Source organism: Panulirus ornatus, chromosome 26 (genome assembly GCF_036320965.1).
Source record: "Panulirus ornatus isolate Po-2019 chromosome 26, ASM3632096v1, whole genome shotgun sequence".
Classification (NCBI taxonomy): domain Eukaryota; kingdom Metazoa; phylum Arthropoda; class Malacostraca; order Decapoda; family Palinuridae; genus Panulirus; species Panulirus ornatus.
This window is the reverse complement of record NC_092249.1, coordinates 4,315,042-4,334,067: the sequence shown is the minus strand read 5'-3', so window position 1 is coordinate 4,334,067 and position 19,026 is coordinate 4,315,042. Positions and strand designations below refer to the sequence as shown.

Sequence of the window (19,026 nt, the reverse complement as noted above, 5' to 3'; positions counted from 1 at the left end):
GAAAATATAACAACACAATTTTCTCTTCTTTTTTGGTTTTGTTTTTTGTTTTGTTTAGCGAACAGGTTTGTTCGAGGTACAGAGGCTGCCCCCCCCCCGCCCCAGATCTTGAGGGGGGAGGGGGGGTTACCCCCCACGAGGTATACCAACATTCCTTGTATGATATACTCAGTTATACTCACAAGTATACCGCACAGAGGTTGTAGTTAACATAAAAAGGCACCATAACTACAAATTTTCACACACACACACACACACACACACACACACACACACACACACACACATATACGACCTTTGGTACGACCATTTTGAGCACGACGGTATGACCCCAGGGTATGATGGGCCTGACCTTTGACCCCCAACCCTTACAGGTCAGACCAGAGGCCTGTGGTCATTATCTCTTCATTTATCCGGCGTTAACGTAATCTGTTTCCTTACATAGTGATACATATGGTCGACACATATTCCCACACCAGCTCCACATATACCATTACACATTCTTCAGTCTTCAGTAAACTTTATCTCGTCTGTATATGGGTATCGCCAGGCTTCACCTGCAGAAGGTCACACCGCGTATAAGGTCACCTTCGGCGAGGCTGTATCACTGGGAACACAGACAAGTCTCGTCTGTGTACCTTTCCTGATGATGTGATTATTACACGAAAGTGCGCTTGGGAACTTATCGTGTGTCATTTGCCCCGTGAATTAGAAGGAATTTACTTGATCACGTGCTCAATTGTGGTCCTAGCTTCGTCTCTTCGTTGTATATCAACTGACTTTTATATTTCTTTCTTGTGTCTCCCCTGATAATGTGATTATTACACGAAAGTGCACTTGGGAACTTATCGTGTGTCATTTTCCCGGTAGACTGAGGAATATCTTGATCACGCGCAAAATTGTGACCCTTTCCAATATATATATATATATATATATATATATATATATATATATATATATATATATATATATATATATATATATATATAAATATATATATATATATATATATATATATATATATATATATATATATATATATATATATATCACACGGTAAGCTTTTTTTTTCAGAGGGTCTCTGTCTTTTGGGGAGAGGTTCGGTGAGCCTGGTGTTGTAAGCGAGCTGACATCGGTGTTGTCAGAGGCTGAGGCTAAGCTGGTGGCAGCCCGTCACATTGGGGGGTGGAAGGGGGTCTCTCCCCCCCCCACCTTGTCTTGTGCAGGCGTGGGCGTGACAGGGGGTTGAAGGAGGAGGCGTGTGTGTGTGTGTGTGTGTGTGACAGCGTGTGCCACCCCCACTGGTTGACGACCTTTCGTCTCGTACGTTTAACGCTTTTGAGCACGACGATACGACGACCCCCCTTACCCCCACCTCACCTTGAGCACGACTGGACGACCACCCCTTTGAGCACGACGATACGACGACCCCCCTTACCCCCGCCTCACCTTGAGTACGACTGGACGACCACCCCTTTGAGCACGACGATACGACCCTTGAGCACGACGGTTACGATTCCCCGTTGGGTATGACGGCCTGACCTCTGACCTAACACTTGGAGTTCAGGTCAGGAGGTCGACCATCATACCCCAAGGGTCGCTGTGCAGGATATCAGCGATAAAGATAACCAGGGCATGATATGCCCAGAGAGATAACAAGGTCTAACAGAGCGAGGTTTACATAGATCGTGTGTATCCCGTAGAAGGCACAGAAGTAGGATTTTCAGCTGTCCCCACGTATAGTAGGAGATGCTTGGGGGTGTCAAAGGGTGTGGTGTGTCTCGACCCACCTTTCCTCCGTCAGGAAGGTCCTCCTCGCCACCACCTAACGTCAGGAAGGTCCTTCTGGCCACCTCCTGCGTCAGGAAGGTCCTTCTGACCACCTCCTGCGTCAGGAAGGTCCTTCTGACCACCTCCTGCGTCAGGAAGGTCCTTCTGACCACCTCCTGCGTCAGGAAGGTCCTTCTGACCACCTCCTGCGTCAGGAAGGTCCCTCTGACCACCTCCTGCGTCAGGAAGGTCCTTCTGACCACCTCCTGCGTCAGGAAGGTCCTTCTGACAACCTCCTGCGTCAGGAAGGTCCTTCTGACCACCTCCTGCGTCAGGAAGGTCTTCGAACTCACCTTCTGCGTGAGGAAAGTCCCCCCCCCCACCTCATCACCTTTCCTTCGTCAGGAAGGTTGGAACCGGTGGCGCGAGACGTCGACTGCCTGTGTCTTGTATAGCGAAGCAGGACGGAGGTGGGGAGCGCCGCCCACTCCCCTCCCCAAGCCCTGGTCCTCCCCTGCAAAGGCTGTGTCCGTGTATCGATTGTTGGGTGATGGCCTTCCTCCCCACACAGGTCTGGGGCTCCCAGCCCACAGCCCGACGACTCACCCTGTCTCCCCCCCCCCCCCCATAGCTGGGTGACATGGCCCCGGTCCCCCAAAGATCCCCCAGATCCCGGGGTCACCATCACGGTTGACCGTGACTATCGACGGGGGTCGTCGGCCGAGGTGGAGAGGAATAGACATCGGATAGAAAGGAAGATAGAGGAGGGATAGGGAGGTAGACGAAGGGATAGGAAGGTGGACGAAGGACAGGGAAGGGATAGGAAGGTGGACGAAGGAAAGGGAAGGGATAGGAAGGTGGACGAAGGAAAGGAAGGGATAGGAAGGTGGACGAAGGATAGAACGGGGGACACAGAAAGCCACAGGAATTGGGCCCTTCCACCGCGATTCACCACGGGGCTCCGACGGGGAATTGAATGGCTTCGGAGAGAGGCGGAGGAGTGGTTTTGGGGAAGATGGAGAGAGAGAGAGAGAGAGAGAGAGAGAGAGAGAGAGAGAGAGAGAGAGAGAGAGAGAGAGAGAGGGTGGGGGGAAGGATGGAGGGTTAAAACGAAGGAGGTGCTCAAGAATGAAAGCACGAGGATGGAGCGCACGGCTACGTGAGAGAGGACGAGGCTGAAAGCCTGCTGCATGAGGTGATAAGTGCTTATTTCATGAGGTTGTGGGGGTTAGGAGGGGTTAGAGGGGGACTACTCTCGGGAACTGAGAGGGTTGTTAGACCTCATTGCCGGATCTTTGCGTCGGAGGTTAATCCAGGGATTGGGTGAATCCGAGGTGAGAGGGATTTAGGAACAGTGTGATGTGTGGGATTAGGCAAGACCAGAGGTGTTACTGTAGGAGCAAGGAACGTTCTCCCTGTGTGATGTGGGAGGAACACTGGACACTTCCCATGAGACAGGAGGGACACGGAACGTTTCCTGTGTGACGGGAGGGACAGGGAACGTTTCCAGTGTGACGGGAGGGACACGGAACGTTTCCTGTGTGACGTGAGGGACACAGGGAACGTTCCCTGTGTGACGGGAGGGACAGGAATCGTTCCCTTTGTGACGGGAGGGACACGGAACGTTCCCTGTGTGACGAGAGGGACAGGGAACGTTCCCTGTGAGACAGGAGGGACACGGAACGTTCACTGAGAGACAGGAGGGACCGGGGTCGTTCGCAGTGAGACGGGAGGGACACGGGACGTTCCCAGTGAGACAGGAGGGACCGGGATCGTTCCCTGTGAGACAGGAGGGACACGGAACGTTCACTGTGAGACAGGAGGGACCGGGGTCGTTCCCAGTGAGACGGGAGGGACACGGGACGTTCCCAGTGAGACAGGAGGGACACGGAACGTTCACTGTGAGACGGGAGGGACACGGGACGTTCCCAGTGAGACAGGAGGGACCGGGGTCGTTCCCAGTGAGACGGGAGGAACAGGGAACGTTCTCAGTGAGACGGGAGGGACACGGGACGTTCCCAGTGAGACGGGAGGGACAGAGAACGTTCCCAGTGAGACAGGAGGGACAGAGATCGTTCCCAGTGAGACAGGAGGAACAGGGAACGTTAAAGACCGGGGGGCCCGCCCACCAGTCGAGTGGTGTTGTGGTCAGTTTTTGTGGCCGTGGCTGACAGCGTTCACCGGCCCGTTACAGCGGGCGTGATGAGGGCGCTGCTGTGGGTTAATGCTGCTGCTGGGGGGGGCTCCTGGGGAGCAACGTGACCTCAGTGGCTCTGGGGTGGGGTCGGTCTGGGGGAGCTAAGACGCTCGACCGTTTGCCTGTGACTGAAATGCTCCAGGTTTCCCCCCCCAGTACGTGGACTGTGTGTGTAGTTTACGCATCCTGTCTGTAAACTGGGGGAGAAAGTCGCTCTCGACCCCCTTTTTGGTAGTTTCGATCATCGTCCAAGAAATGTGTGTCGTCGATTTAAAGTGGTTTGAAGGGAGGGCTAACGGAGGAGGAGGAGGTGGAGGAGGAACTTGCCCTGGAGAAGGAGGAGGAACTGCCCTGGAGAAGGAGGGGGAACTGCCCTGGAGGAGGAGGAGGAGGAGGAACTGCCCTGGAGGAGGAGGAGGAGGAACTTGCCCTGGAGGAGGAGGAGGAGGAAGGAGGAAGACTCGTGCAGGTCGTCCTCCGCTGCGTCTGGTCTCAGCCAGCCAGCTAGCCAGCTAGGCAGCCAGGTGGAATGGTACCAGCTATTGATTTGACAAGTTGGTATTTTATGTTCGGGGGGAAGAGCCAGAGGAGACCCCCGCCCGAGCTTGTCGGAAATTATTCAGGCAGGAGCGAGGAGGAACCTCTCTCTCTCTCTCTCTCTCTCTCTCTCTCTCTCTCTGCCGCGGGGGGGGGGGGGGACCAGGTAGCTAAGCTAAGGCAGCCCACCATCCAACCCGCCCACCCCCCTCCTCCCTTCCGCTGCAGTGGTTTTCTCTTCTCTCTCTCTCTCTCTCTCTCTCTCTCTCTCTCTCTCTCTCTCTCTCTCTCTGTAGCTGCAGCAGCTGATCCTTCCTCTGCTGTCTACGGCACTGCAGGGGACGCCAGCAGAGAGAGAGAGAGAGAGAGAGAGAGAGAGAGTGTGTGTGTGTGACGGCCACACAGCAGCAGTACTTACGTTACATATAAATACGGCTGGATACAGAGATGGGGTTGGGTGGGTGTGGAGGTTTAGGTTTGAGGCCCCTCTGTACTCATTACGTGGAGAGAGAGAGAGAGAGAGAGAGAGAGAGAGAGAGAGAGAGAGAGAGAGAGAGAGAGGTCCATCTCGGAGAACCTCTCGCTTCTTCCCTTGGCTTTCGCTGCGCAGTCCACTGGACGTCTTGTTTTCCCCCACCCTTGATCATGACTGACCCCCGTTCCTCCCATAACATGCATCGCTCCTTATCACCAAGGAAGGCCTTTGGCCAACTCAGAGGTTGCGAAAGATAGGAAAGTGGAGGGCAAGGGCGGGCGGGGGGCGTACGTCACCACAGATCAGCCGAGTATGGTGGGGGAGGTAAAAGAAATGGGGGTTAGAGAGGCACAGAGGTTTTGGGGGTGTGAGGGAACTCGAGAAAGGGACATGAGGCTGAGTTGGAATGGGAGGGAGGTAGGAAAGGCGGCCCCGCTGTGGAAAGGGTGGTGCCCGAGAGAGGATGGGAGGGAAGGCAAGAAGGAGGACGAGAAGAAGAAGAAGAAGAAGAAGAATCTGTGACGATTCTTAGCCCAGTGAGGCGAGGAAAGGCAAGCATGAGTACATGCCCCACTATTTTTCCCCGACGCAGGGATCATATTGGCGCGTGCCCCGCCCCCCCAAGGCTCCATCCTCAGACCAACAAAAGATCGGTGGGGGCCCCCAAGGATCGGGGCGCCCGCCCCCCCGCATCCCTCTTGGGCGGGGGAACCGCTCCTCCCCTGACCAGCCAAACGCAACTGTCCTCGGTGTATCATACGAGCGGAATGAACAGAACACGTCATGTGCGTGCGTCTCTCTCTCTCTCTCTCTCTCTCTCTCTCTCTCTCTCTCTCTCTCTCTCTCTCTGTCACACACTCACCGGACCGACCCCTGTATTCGTCATGCGTCGTTCCGGTCAAGCTAGAACATACAGACCCCCTCAATATCCAGTGGTGTTGGTAAATTGCGGGGAAGTCCCCTTAGAAGTCCCCTTAGAAGTCTTGTAATTACAACCTGGTCGCTCGCTTCACTACTTCAGATGAAAGTACGTCTCTTCGGACAGTTTTCGTGGCGTTATCTTGCGTCCTGAAGTTCGCCCTCGACCAAGCCAAGGCGCAGACATCCACCAATTAAAGTCATAGAGTTGCCTCCTCTTGAGTTGTGATTGGTGCCACTAACGAGCCTCTTATAGCCAAACCACGGCCCGGCCTCGGCTCATTTGTTCGTCCCTCCCCCTATGTTCATCTTTTCAATCCTCCATCCATCCGTCTCTCTCTCTCTCTCTCTCTCTCTCTCTCTCTCTCTCTCTCTCTCTCTCGATTCCCTTGTACATACATACATATTCTTCAGCTCCCCTTTTTATTTCCCCTTCGAGTACGTGATGTGTATATTCCGCTCCTCTCCCGTAACCTCCACATTGCACTCAACACGAGACTCTCAGTCTGTGGTGCTTCGCGTACATAAACAGGCGTAAAGCGAGTAGAATTTACAGCCTCTCCTCCCCCAGCTGCTGAACCCATAGGACTGAACTTCGCCTGAAATATCGTCGTCACGTAGAACTTAGAGACATTTGAAGGTGTTTCGGTATGTGGGGTTCTCCCCCTCCGTCTTGAAAGTCCCTAACCCAGAACCCTGAAGATTACCGTAGTGCGGGGTTTTGTTGTGTAGGGGGTGTGCTGAGGTTGCATCGGGAGGAGACATGAGGGAGAGGGGGGGTTGAAAATAACGTCACGAACCTCCCCGTATTTGGCAAGAGCCTCAGAACCTCTCAGCATCAAGAATCGAATCATACGACTTAAAATGGATCGGACTGGAGGATAGTGGCCACTTTTGGCCATGTCTGACGCAGGTCGCGCTGCGTGGGTTCCTCGACCTGGGCGATCGGTCGTTTAAGGCGACCAGTTCGTGAGTCACTTGGACGCCTCTGGCCCGTTTGAGGTGGACGGTCCGACCCGAGACTGGCTAGAATGGTATGGATGATGGCGCCCTTGAGCGCGACGGTACGACCCTCTTAGACCACGAACGTCCTTCGTGAAGGCACGACTCCTTGAGCGCGACGGTACGACCCCGTTATTGAACGCGATGGTAACGCCCTTTCGTGACGGTACGACCCCGTTATTGAACGCGATAGTAACGCCCTTTCGTGACGGTACGACCCCGTTATTGAACGCGATAGTAACGCCCTTTCGTGACGGTACGACTCCATTGAGCACGACGGGACGACCCCTTTGTTCATAGGCCCCCCTGCTCGACCTTGAGGGGTTGAGGGAGTAAAGCCAAGAGTGGAAGTGCCACAAGGAGAGTCGGGGAAACAGTAACGCGGGAGGGTAATGCGGGTGAGTGGCGGTGAGTGGCGAGAATGCCGCAGAGGTGCGCTTGTTATCTGCTGTTCTTGAGTGGATAGGAGAGGTTTTCGCGCCCTTCTTCCCGCCAAAAATAGCGCGGGAAGGCGCGCGCGCGTGTGTGTGTGTGCGCCCCTCTTCGGCGTGCGTCAGCTGTAAACACGGAGGTGGGGTTTGAGAGAGAGGTGTGTGTGTGTGTGTGTCAGTCGCATGTCTTGACCTGCCTACAGCTTGACCCGGTGACCTTATGACCTTGTGTCAGTATGTAGCAAGAGACGCGCTGACCACCTCTCCTTGCGTCCGTCGATTTTCAGACCTGACGTACGTGAGTATACGTCCATACGATTAAAAGAGGAGAATGAGAAACCAGACTGTCAATATGCCCATCTCACGTATGTGTATATACTCGCGTCGCGTCGCCTACTGAATAAATCCTCTGTCGCATTGCAATTCCCTAACCGATACGCGATGAGATCGAGTTGCGTAGCGATTCAGTTCCCACCCTTGACGCATTGCGCACCTAATGCATTCCTGCCCGTTACGCGTTGCGTCGCATTGCGTGCCTGATGAATTCCACCCGCTGACGCATTCAGTCGCATTGGCTACGTAATAAATTCCTCCCTCTGACGTATTGCTTGCCTCATAAATTCCTACCTGTGATGCATTGCCTGCCTAATAAATTCCCACTCCTAACGCATTGCATTGCGTACGTAATAAATTCCTCCCTTTGACGCATTGCGTTCCTAATAAATAAACTCCTACCCCTGATTCATTGCGTCACATTGGGTACCTTATAAATTCCTCCTTCTAACGCATTGCGTAGCTGATGAATTCCTACCCGTAACGCATTGCGTAGCTGATGAATTCCTACCCGTAACGCATTGCGTAGCTAATGAATTCCTACCCGTAACGCATTGCGTACCTGATGAATTCCTACCCGTAACGCATTGCGTACCTGATGAATTCCTACCCGTAACGCATTGCGTACCTGATGAATTCCTACCCGTAACGCATTGCGTACCTGATGAATTCCTACCCGTAACGCATTGCGTACCGAAGAGAAATATCGACCCAGGGGTCGGGCGCAACCAACCCCGCCACCCACACACAACTTCGACTCGCGTCTCCAGTTACGTCTTCGGCCACTTCGGGTTGGGGGTACGTCATGTTTTGACGTCGGGGGCGGGCGGGCGGCGATGGAACGGTTCCCTTCGCGTTGTCGACTTATGGATGATATTCGGCGGAATATTCAGCTCCCCGGTCTGGGAGTACAGTATTGTAATGGCCAAGATATTCACAGTGTAGTATTACAATGGCCCTGATATTCACAGTGCATTATTATATTGGCCCTGATATTCTCAGTATAGTATCATAATGGCCCTGATATTCTCAGTATAGTATCATAATGGCCCTGATATTCACAGTGTAGTATTATAATGGCCCTGATATTCACAGTGTAGTATTACAATGGCCCTGATATTCACAGTGTAGTATTATAATGGCCCTGATATTCACAGTGTAGTATTGTAATGGCCCTGATATTCACAGTGTAGTATTATAATGGCCCTGATATTCACAGTGTAGTATTATAATGGCCCTGATATTCACAGTGTAGTATTATAATGGCCCTGATATTCAGTGCAGTATTGCTATGGCCCTGATATTCACAGAATGATATTTAATCTCCGAGTATAGCTATTTACCTCAGTCATTTTAAAGGTGGTATATACATATATTTCCCGTTCGCTGGAGGATGTGTGGGTTAGCGTTATTTTCCAAACAGCGGGGTAAGTGAAGGACCAGTTTGGTTGGGTGTATCACACAGGTGTTGCTACACTTGTATGTACACTTGTCGTCGTCTTCTAAGCTGTGAACGTCACATACACACACGCACACATTATCGCACTCAAGGATCGTACCGTCGTGCTCAAGGATCGTACCGTCGTGTTCAAAGATCGTACCGTCGTGTTCAAGGATCGTACCGTCGTGCTCAAGGATCGTCCCGACGTGCTCAAAGATCGTACCGTCGTGCTCAAGGATCGTACCGTCGTGCTCGAGGTACAGTCTCTCGTACAGTCGTGCTCAAGGGATTAAATCAAACTTGACGGAGTCATTTAAAACCCTTTTTTCAGCGCCGCCTATCTGGAAGGGGACAGTCTTTGCATTCATTAGCATTCGTCATTATACCTCATAAACCCTCAATTATGTATTGTGTGGGTCTACCTTCCGTAGACCGAGGTGTTGTGTTGGTGTGTTAGGTGGTCACCGGCTGGAGGTAATGGTGTGGGAGCATTTCTAGTTCTCCTGTGTAGTGTTGAAGAATGTCAGCCAATCTCTTATTGCAACAGCTTTGATAGAGAATCTTGCTTTATGTTTCATAAGGAATAAACCCGTTTTTTTTTTAAATCAATTAGTTAATCAATATCATCTTGTTTACGATTGATTTGTAAGCCATTCACTGGCTGTTGCCGCTAAAGACTTATCATCCACGCAGTAATAACAGTATGTGCTTCGGGGTCACGTCTCTGGGTTACGTCTTGGAATTGTAAGTGTTGGTCCAATACTCGTCAAATAAGAGTGGAACCTAACCACCACCTTGAGGTACGCCAGAGATAGGCGCGGACCCTTGCCACCCTGTGTACGTCAGTAATATCACTTGGGATCTTTTCGAGCACGGGTCCCACACCCTGGCATGTGCCTTGTCATGTTTTTTCAGGTGCTGTGAGGTGGGCGATGACAGCGGCGGTAAACAAGATGTAAAAATAACTTTGAATAAAGAAAGAAAAAGAAGCGTTGACAACCTTTCTGAACATAGAATAAAGGAATGAGGTCATCGCGTGTGAGAGTAGGTGGAGGGTAGAGACAGAGGGTGAGAGTGAAAGGTTAAGGTCAGAAGAAACGTATGGAAGGTTTTGGTAGTAAGGTCACTCGGTAAGATAGAGGAAGTTAAGGTCATGATGTGAGAGTGGGAGGCGAGGTTCGCTGGGGGAAGAGTAGGTCAGCAGTGTCTAGGTACTCGAGTGTCGCACGAGGTTTAGGTGGCTGTATGACAGCATTTAATGGTTGGTCTCGATGGTATGTGTAGGAGAGAGTGGGGAAAGGAAAGTTGTTTATGTCATCCTCAACACTGCCCCTATCTACGTAGTGAGAACCACATGGACACAGAAGTTCGGTCAAGTCTTATCCAGTGAGATCCACTCGACTGTTTGAGACTGCTGGCCTCAGAGTTGGAGGAAGAGGGATGGTACGTATCCCCTGGGGCCACAAAAATGAAAGCTATATTCGCCCATCTGTGTTATACAAACAAAGGAGCAGCCGTGCTCTTCGCTAGATTTGATCTACCCATTTTACCCCGTCTGTCATTGCACATAGGGGATTATACATGTATGGGATTAAGTAAAAGGTGTATATTGGTAGTATAAATGAGGCAAGGAGCAAGGTTAGGGGGGAATAATGGTGGAGGAGAGACGAGACGTGCGGAGAGGGAGCGAGAGGCTGTGAGGGTTCACCTTTCACCTATTGCCTTCTTCCCTTCCCCGCCTCTCCCCTCAGTCCTCCCTTACCCCCAGCTGGTCCTCCCCACACCACACACACTCCTGCTTCATTACTTACCGAGGCCAGCCACCGTCTGGTAAATCACCATCCTTTTTTTTGGAGTCTTATTCCCGTTCTGATGACACCCTTGTTCGAACCCTCTCTTCGAGTCGTATTCTTAAGGATCAGACCGTGCTCAAGGTACGGCACCGTCGTGCTCGAGGGTAGTAGAGTCATGCCCAAGGGTCGCACCGTCGTGGTCAAGGGTCGTACCGTCGTGGTCAAGGGTCGCACCGTCGTGCTCAAGGGTCGCACCGTCGTGCTCAAGGGTCGCACCGTCGTGCGCCCGGGGATTTAAGATAGACGCATCTTTCCCTGTTAGTCAAGGGTCTCGCCTGCAGTCGTGGTGGCTGAGGGACGTGATGCCTCTCACAACATCATCGACTTTGCTAACCTCAACACTCTGTGGGACTCCTGGGGTACCTGTTAATCCCTCGTCTATCCCAAAGAAAATTCTCTTCTCTTTAAGTTTTAAGTAAATGTATTTCTGTGATCCTAAGCCCGTCTTAAGTGACTCGTTAAGCACACTGTACCTCAACAAACATTCGTTGTACGTTCATTTTCCCCGGGGTACTCACTCACAACACTTTCGTTCACACATTCTTTCTCTCTCTACGTACATTGGTATGTATCAGGAGTTGTCGTTGGCGTTCAAACGACCTGTCGTCCCAGCGAACACGACTCCTGGAGGAGAAACCACAGTGGGCGACCAGTTTATAGCCCCCAGTAAGCTAGGTAGACGATGCAAACCGATCCTATTAAGCTCCGTAACCCTGTAGTACCGGCCGTTCCCCCACACGTTGCCACACCTCCGTCTGGCAACATGTCATCTCCTGCATCAATTCCTTCCGTCTTACTCAGCCACTACCAACAAGTGTGTCGTCTCGTGGTGTTAACCAGTCGCTTTCTTCCCCTGTATCAACTTCCTCTTAATGGCCACCCGTTTCGTTCACACTTACTTACAAAAATCAATCGGTAAATAAATGAACAAAAATCCTTTTTTCAATTTGTCTCTTTTTTTATTAAATGAACTTTTATTTTCTGTGATCAGTTATTTTCTGTGATCAGTTCTGCAGCTTTTGTGCTAGTGTTCTGTGCTATCCTGGTGTCTGCCTCTGTTCCTTCCATAGTAATTAATATCAGTTTTACTCGCTTTCTATGCTGTTTTCATCCATATTCCATTTCGTCCATTGATGATATTTTTCAGCGCCTCACCTGGAGAACTGTGGTTTACGAATAGTTGATGGCTGAAGTTAGGTTTAAAATCATCTGTTCGTTTGTCTGAAAGAGATTCCCTTCTTACATGCCTTTACCATGTTTTAGGTCATCAATTAGACACATTATTAACTGCTTGGGGATAGGGAAGTTGGTGAAATATACCCACGATTACGAAAACGTATTTTTTCCCCCTTTTTATTCGCGTAAGTTCGTGTCATTGTACGCCAGTGAAGGTTGCGGAGGCGACCACGACTCCTACAATCTCCGGTTGCGTCTGGAGATGTGCTCTCGAGCCTTGGTTTCCGTTCGTGTGATGAGTAGGTCCGCTTCCCGAAGAGGAATGTTAAGTGCCGCTAGAAACGGAATGAGTGGTGTGGGTGTCAAGTCGTACCGCAAGGGCATGTCTTGCATGGCGATTCCCTCGCTGTTCTTAGCATCAGGTGGGCGAAGTGGCTTGAGATTGATACCCTTTCTATGGTTGTCCACAGTTGCTATTTACATGTGAGGGGTAAGTCATGAACACGAGGTGTTTTTGAGGAAGGATTAATCCTTCAGTGTCCTCGTCTCCCGATCGCCAACTGGAGCGTCGCCAGTCAAGGACAAGGTTAGGACGGGAAACCAGTCTCTCTCTCTCTCTCTCTCTCTCTTGCCGTGAGAGAGCGAGGTCCTGCATGTGACTGGGTAGTACCTCGTCTTACTTCTGCTGGGGGTCTCATCACGCCTTCGTAGACTTGGTGATCAAGAGGTTAAGACGTCACACTCATGGGATCCCAAATGATCGTGCCCAAGGAGGATTAAGTCATCGTACTCGAAGAGGTTGCTTTCGTTGGCACTCAAGGGGTTGAATGATATCCATTGACGTTGATGATGTTTTTAGAATAGTGATACCATTTATCACTCGGTGGCGTTCGCATTGCCTCGCTCTCGCCCCCACAGTGTAGAACAGTGGGTCTTTCGATGTGTTCCCATGACGGTCGCTCACAGGAACAGAAATTAAACGTAGGGGAAACTCACAGGGGTTACGGTAGAGCCCCAGTCTATCCGGTAAAAGTAGAATTAAAACATGGATGAGGAATGGTGTTGGTCTGTCGGATGCTTTTGCAGAGGAACGGCCTTTCTCAGAGGAGGGTTAGACGAGGGATGTGGTTCTCCGAGTCTCCAATACCCGTGATGGAAATCCCCCCTTTGAGAAAAAGATCCAAGAAATCGCTCCATCAAGGGAGATAGACTCTTCTTGTGGTGGAAGGGATATCTCCGGCATAGCAACTCAGTATTCAGCTTCGACAATCTGTTATCAGACGAGTGTGCGCGGCGCGGGTCGTGCGAACTGCTGAACACATGGGGGATCTAGTGGGTGTAATGGTAGCATGTTGGATACCCCAATTTACGTGCAAGACATTTACCGTGGGTTTGAAACGCCGTAGGTCTAGGTATGGGTTGCCAAAAGTTGACGAATGTTGCCATGGATTCGAGTGCTGAAATGTGTGCAGTGTGTTTCCTGTATGGTTTTCTGGTTCTTCCACGTTCTTTCTCGCCACCGTTTCCATCCATGTTTCCACTCTACTCTCGCCTCCCTGCCGCCCTCCCTTACCTTCCCTCACGTTCAGTGTGGCAAGACCCTCTTGAGCTTTCCTTTTGGAGACCTGGAGATTGTGAAGGTTGGCTGGAGACGGTATTGGTGACGGGAGCCTGGGTTCGATTCACGGTCAGCCGCCCAGGGCTGGCCAAGACCCACAGCTCGGGGTGTGTGACGGCTCATAACACGTGACTGTGTTACCACATACACACACACACAAGGCTGCCGAAGGGCCTCGCCCGCACAGTAACGTAACCAGAGACGAATAATAATCTCTCATCATTTGCATATTCTATTTCCTTCGTTGTACATTCTTATGCAGATTCACAGGAGATTTTTATGCGACTATCCCTCGATTGGGTCAACAGTTTAGCTTATGATTCTTAGGTTCCTTGTTAGGAAAGATGCACTTGTTCTTACCATACGTTACACCGTTTGATCTGACGTTCATGATTTTACTTGGGGAGGCCGAAGATTCGTCTCCGTTACCATACGTTAAAGCGACGTCGTCGCCTCGCCTCCAGTGGCAGCTGATGAAGCCAAGGCATACAAGTCTGTGGTTTCTGTGGCTGGGCCGGGAGCCGGACGCGGTATTCATACCAGCATACCTCCTCATCCTCTCCTCTCTTCCTGTTAGTATAACTCCTTTTTAACCAAAGGATTTCGTACGAAATAGACTCCCAGACAGCTTCCACACCCAGTGGTATACCCGTAGTGGATAAGTTACCCTGTTTGTTTGTTTTTTGTAACGATTCTGTAACGTTTGGTGGGCGTACTTGCCGTTTTCTTTCTGTCTTCCAGTACATAAACCAGACGTCGGGACGTGTCACACGTAAACCCATTTTGAGTATTGTACTAAAACGTGCTAAAACTAAGGTACTTCGAAGCCGTTAAGAGTGAGGTGTACACCGGGCGGTCATCAGACTACCTCAACCTACGCACACTCGCCTCGTGGGTCAGTCATGGGTGTTTGGGACATTGCTATAACTGGCCGTGGACGACATCTCCCCGAAGATTTTTAGTTACAAGGCTATAAACCCTTGCTATAGTAGCTGGCCCGTGAATAAATCTGAGACATCAGTGCTTGTACTCTGATTCCAAGTGTGGGGTTTAGTAACATGCGTGGTAGATGTTTTTGTAGACACATGGCGAAGAGATAAGTCGGTCAAGATAGCCATTTTCAGCGCTGAATTAAACAGATGGGTGTTCAGCGAAGGCCGTAGCATTGTTGGTATAGTCTATTTGGCCACCAGGGGGAAGAAAATCCCTTGCCCAGATGTCTTGTTCTCTGTCTGCAGCAATTTTCTTTTCCTAATTCTGTTGTCATTCTCATCCTAGAAGCTCTCTAGACGGGATGTTGTGTCCTTTAACTGTTGGCCTTTTGGCGAGTGAGCACGCCATTGGGAGGCCCTTTTTTGGCATTCCATTTAGATTACTTGGTGTAGTTTTTAGTTTGAGCACAGGGTCAACCCTCTCCTAAGGGTAAGTACAGGGTCAGATCTTGAGTAAAGACTTAAAAAAACATATTATCCCATACTTCTTTTATTTTAATCTTCCGCCATTAATGTCCCTTCTCTCTCTTTCTCTTTCCAGACAGCAACGAAGGCTCAAAATTCCGGTTCAACTTCTTCCGCGGGTTTTGGCGTCGGAAGCAATACTCCTTTGACAACAAAACGTAAGGACTCCAACACCCCTGCTGAGAGGAGCAGCCTTTCCGCCACGTTTAGGAAGTGCACGAAGCCTCTGATGTTCGCCTCGCGAGCTAAGAAGAAACCATAGCGGCCACTGAAGAGTCAAGCTGAAATCTGGAATGATGAGAGATGGAAACTGTTCCAGGAAACTGAAAACCCGCGAATAAAATTGTATGGCTTTATACTATCCCGATTTTGGAGGGGACGAAATTGGGCGAATGTAAGATACGTTCGGGTGGCATCAAATCGATTTCAATCCGGTTTTGTTTTTTGTTTTTTTTTTAGCGCCAGCTCGATCGAACGCCGCCGGTGTAATCACGTCAAGCAAAAGAACGACACGTAAAGTAAAAAGTCAGTCGCGATTGTGGTCGCCGCGTTTGAGGCGTTTCCCCCCCACCGGCACCTCGCTTCGTTCCCATCCTTGGCTCTGTCCTAATTAATTAACAGCGAGCGTTATCTCTCATCGATGCTTATTCAGAGGCTTTATTGCCGTGTAAATAGTTACTTGTAAGTTATATTGTATATTAGACGGTAGGATATATATATGAATATACATATAACAGTCCTTCCCATGCGAATTATTACGGGAAGCGACGATTTGTACACAATACCAGTCCATCCTTTTCACTCGGCCGTGAAACAGTTTAGTTGTGTGACGTGCCTACGGTATCAGGCAGCTGGGTAGGACCGCATAGTTTAAAAAAAGATATAGAGATCAAAATTATTTTGTAAGATTAGTTATTCATCATCTTCCAAAACACGAATTTGTATGCTATAGAGCAGCGTTTTTTCCCTCCAGTTCGATCAAGACGGCAGAACCCGTTACATAATTTTTCAATTTTGTAGCACACACACACACACACACACCGTAAATCTCTATATAATAATTTTCATCACTCGTTAACACTGTCCCTCTCTTCCATACTGGCGAGGCTTCGCTGACGCCTTTACCCGAAGTGTTGCTTGGCTTGCAAAACGCCAAGAGACTGGAGTTCTCACGGATTTTCTCCTCGTTCTAGTACCCCCTCCATGGCTCGTCAGGAGCATAACTGTATATATATATAAAACCCTTGGATATGGTGGCTTGAGGAAAGAGGTTAGTGGGCTAGACCATATCGCACGCAAGGATCGCACCTTCGTGTTCACTAGGGTTTATTTAAAAAAAAACCAGGTTTGGGGAACTGTACTGTATTCGGGAGTCTGTATCGATACAGACCCCCCCAAAGGGAACATCTTCAGTCTTCCTGTATTCGTTTTTGAGCTATCACGGATCTACCATCCAGTTGGGGTGGATACAAACATACACCTGAATAAATCCCTCATAAGTATTCACTGAAATCATTCATAGAATAAAATCGATCCCGGATTATTTAAGTTAAATTTGGAGACGTGGAAGTTGTATAGTTGTATCCGCCCTGGCCGTGTAGACCTGCGAATAGATTGAACTAAAGAAAGTGCCACGAGAGGCAACGTTCGGGAGACACGCTGAAATGCGCCGGTAAATTCTGGGGAATAATTATTTTCTCTCTCGTTGCAGCAGCGATCGAGCGAGTTTTTAGTCAAAATAACTTGACCGGTTTACTCATAGGGACAGAAGTCCTAAAAAAAAAACTAAGTCCCTTTCAGATGTTGGGTTCTCGTTTGGTACAGGGATCCGGTTTCATAAAATCCGTCGTCTGAACGCGCCTGGATACGTTCACGTAAACATTATAAGGTCGGGTGGGTGGGCGCAGGTGAATACGTTTCGTTCGATGCGCGAAGGTGTACGAAGATAAAAACTGTCATGGAAGCTTTTTTTATTAATTGGCTTGTTTATTCCCAATCATGTACAAGAAATTTTTGAGAGGCTCTGGGTACGGTTTACGTGCCCGGAGCCTCTCGTACTCCGAAATATATGGTGCAAAAGAGTTTCCTTATCCCAAAGGTATATATATATATGTGGCAACACAAGGAGAGACGGCAAAGGCGCATAAGGTAAGGCCCTTGAGCACGACATAAGCAGCCTTAGGAATGATGGCTAGGTTGAAAGGCCTGGCCATCATTCCTAAGGCTCGTGTGATCGTCCTTGAGGGCCTTATCGTAGCCATGAATATATGACCAACTGCAGAGAACAGTATCCAGGTCAGTTAATTGGTGCGTCATGCACCCAAAGCAATACCGTATGACAGCTTCAATGTTGAAATACCACGGCCAAAAGGCTAAAGCTATGCAGTTGCCTAATGTCGAGTCAAAGTAAAGAGATGGCATATATATATATATATATATATATATATATATATATATATATATATATGCCATATATATATATATATATGCCATATATATATATATATATGCCATATATATAAATATATATATATATATATATATATATATATATATATATATATATATATATATATACAGGTTTAGGAGGGATTTAGACGACCAAAATTAAAATTCCCTAGAATTTACTCGACCATTTGAAATCCATAACCAAATTACTGGTTGTCAAAATTAGACGTCAATAATATCAATTGTCTAGCGTCAGCGTGTAAATATGCTGCTTAAATACGCTAAAGTTAATAAAGAGGATTTCAATATAAAACTAACCAACATTATAACATTCCGGTTATTAGTGTACATATTTATATCTACACATACATAGAGGCTGGTATGTATAAATGTTTTGAAAGTCTGGTTCTAAACAAAACCAACCGCTTTATTCTGAACTAGAGTGGAATAAGAAGACTGCCATCACTCATTTGTTTTTAAAAATTATCTACCCGTTTATAACGTTAAAGTACTTAAAACTGTATTAAGGGAGACATTCCAAGAGTTGAAATTCTCAATATATATACAGTTGGGCAAACCCTATAATTCAGAAGCCACTGAATAAACCATATGGTTTCCAATCTTTTAATCTAGGGCACCACATGCGAGGGGGGAGTCACGCCATTAAATCCAAGCTTAATGTAGCTTTCCTTATACCTGTGTGAGGTGTGAATGTGCTCCCTGTCCAGGCTTGCTCATGCTGGTGTAATTTATCACACTGCATATACTCCAAACCGACTGAATGTACCTGGTACAAATCCTAACATGTGGTCCTCGTTTGTGTATATTTTGTCACCCATTAGTCTTCAAACCTACTCGTGGTGTATGAGTAAAGTGAGCTGTACTTAAAAACTGGCTATTTTTTTATGAGAACTTTTCTTTGCATTTTTATTAACCCGTGAATCACTTGGCAAATAAACATTATGTCAACCTGCCTCTTTCATTTTCCCCCCGGGTTCCACCTACCATGAAGACTACCTACCACTTACCATGAAAACTAACGTTCTTGTCCATAAATCCGCTCCGGATCCACATCGACCTCGACGCGGTGGTGGAGTGTGTGTGTAGAAGTGATGGCTTGTCGACGCGGTGGTGGGGTGGATGTCTAGCAGTGATGACTTGTCGACGTGGTGGTGTGGTGTGTGTGCAGCAGTGATGGCTTGACCTGCGGCACTGGGGACTTACCTTTTCCTTCCTGCGATGGTGGGGTGTCTCTAGCAGTGATGGCTTGTCGACGCGGTGGTGGGTGTCTAGCAGTGATGACGTGGTGGTGTGGTGTGTGTGCAGCAGTGATGGCTTGACCTGCGGCAGTGGGGACTTACCTTTTCCTT

The 19,026-nt window shown here is 49.1% G+C and overlaps 1 protein-coding gene across 5 annotated transcripts in view; it reads left to right on the top strand.

Moving 5' to 3' along the window:
- Window positions 1-17,669, top strand: part of LOC139757414 (uncharacterized) — a 584,870-nt gene extending 567,201 nt beyond the window's left edge. For all 5 annotated transcript variants that reach the window (XM_071677893.1, XM_071677894.1, XM_071677895.1 and 2 more), the window contains one exon: window positions 15,285-17,669. In XM_071677893.1, the coding sequence (XP_071533994.1) occupies window positions 15,285-15,470 (186 nt within the window). In that variant the 3' untranslated portion in view covers window positions 15,471-17,669. The remainder of the gene's footprint in view (window positions 1-15,284) is intronic.
- Window positions 17,670-19,026: the final 1,357 nt, after the last annotated feature.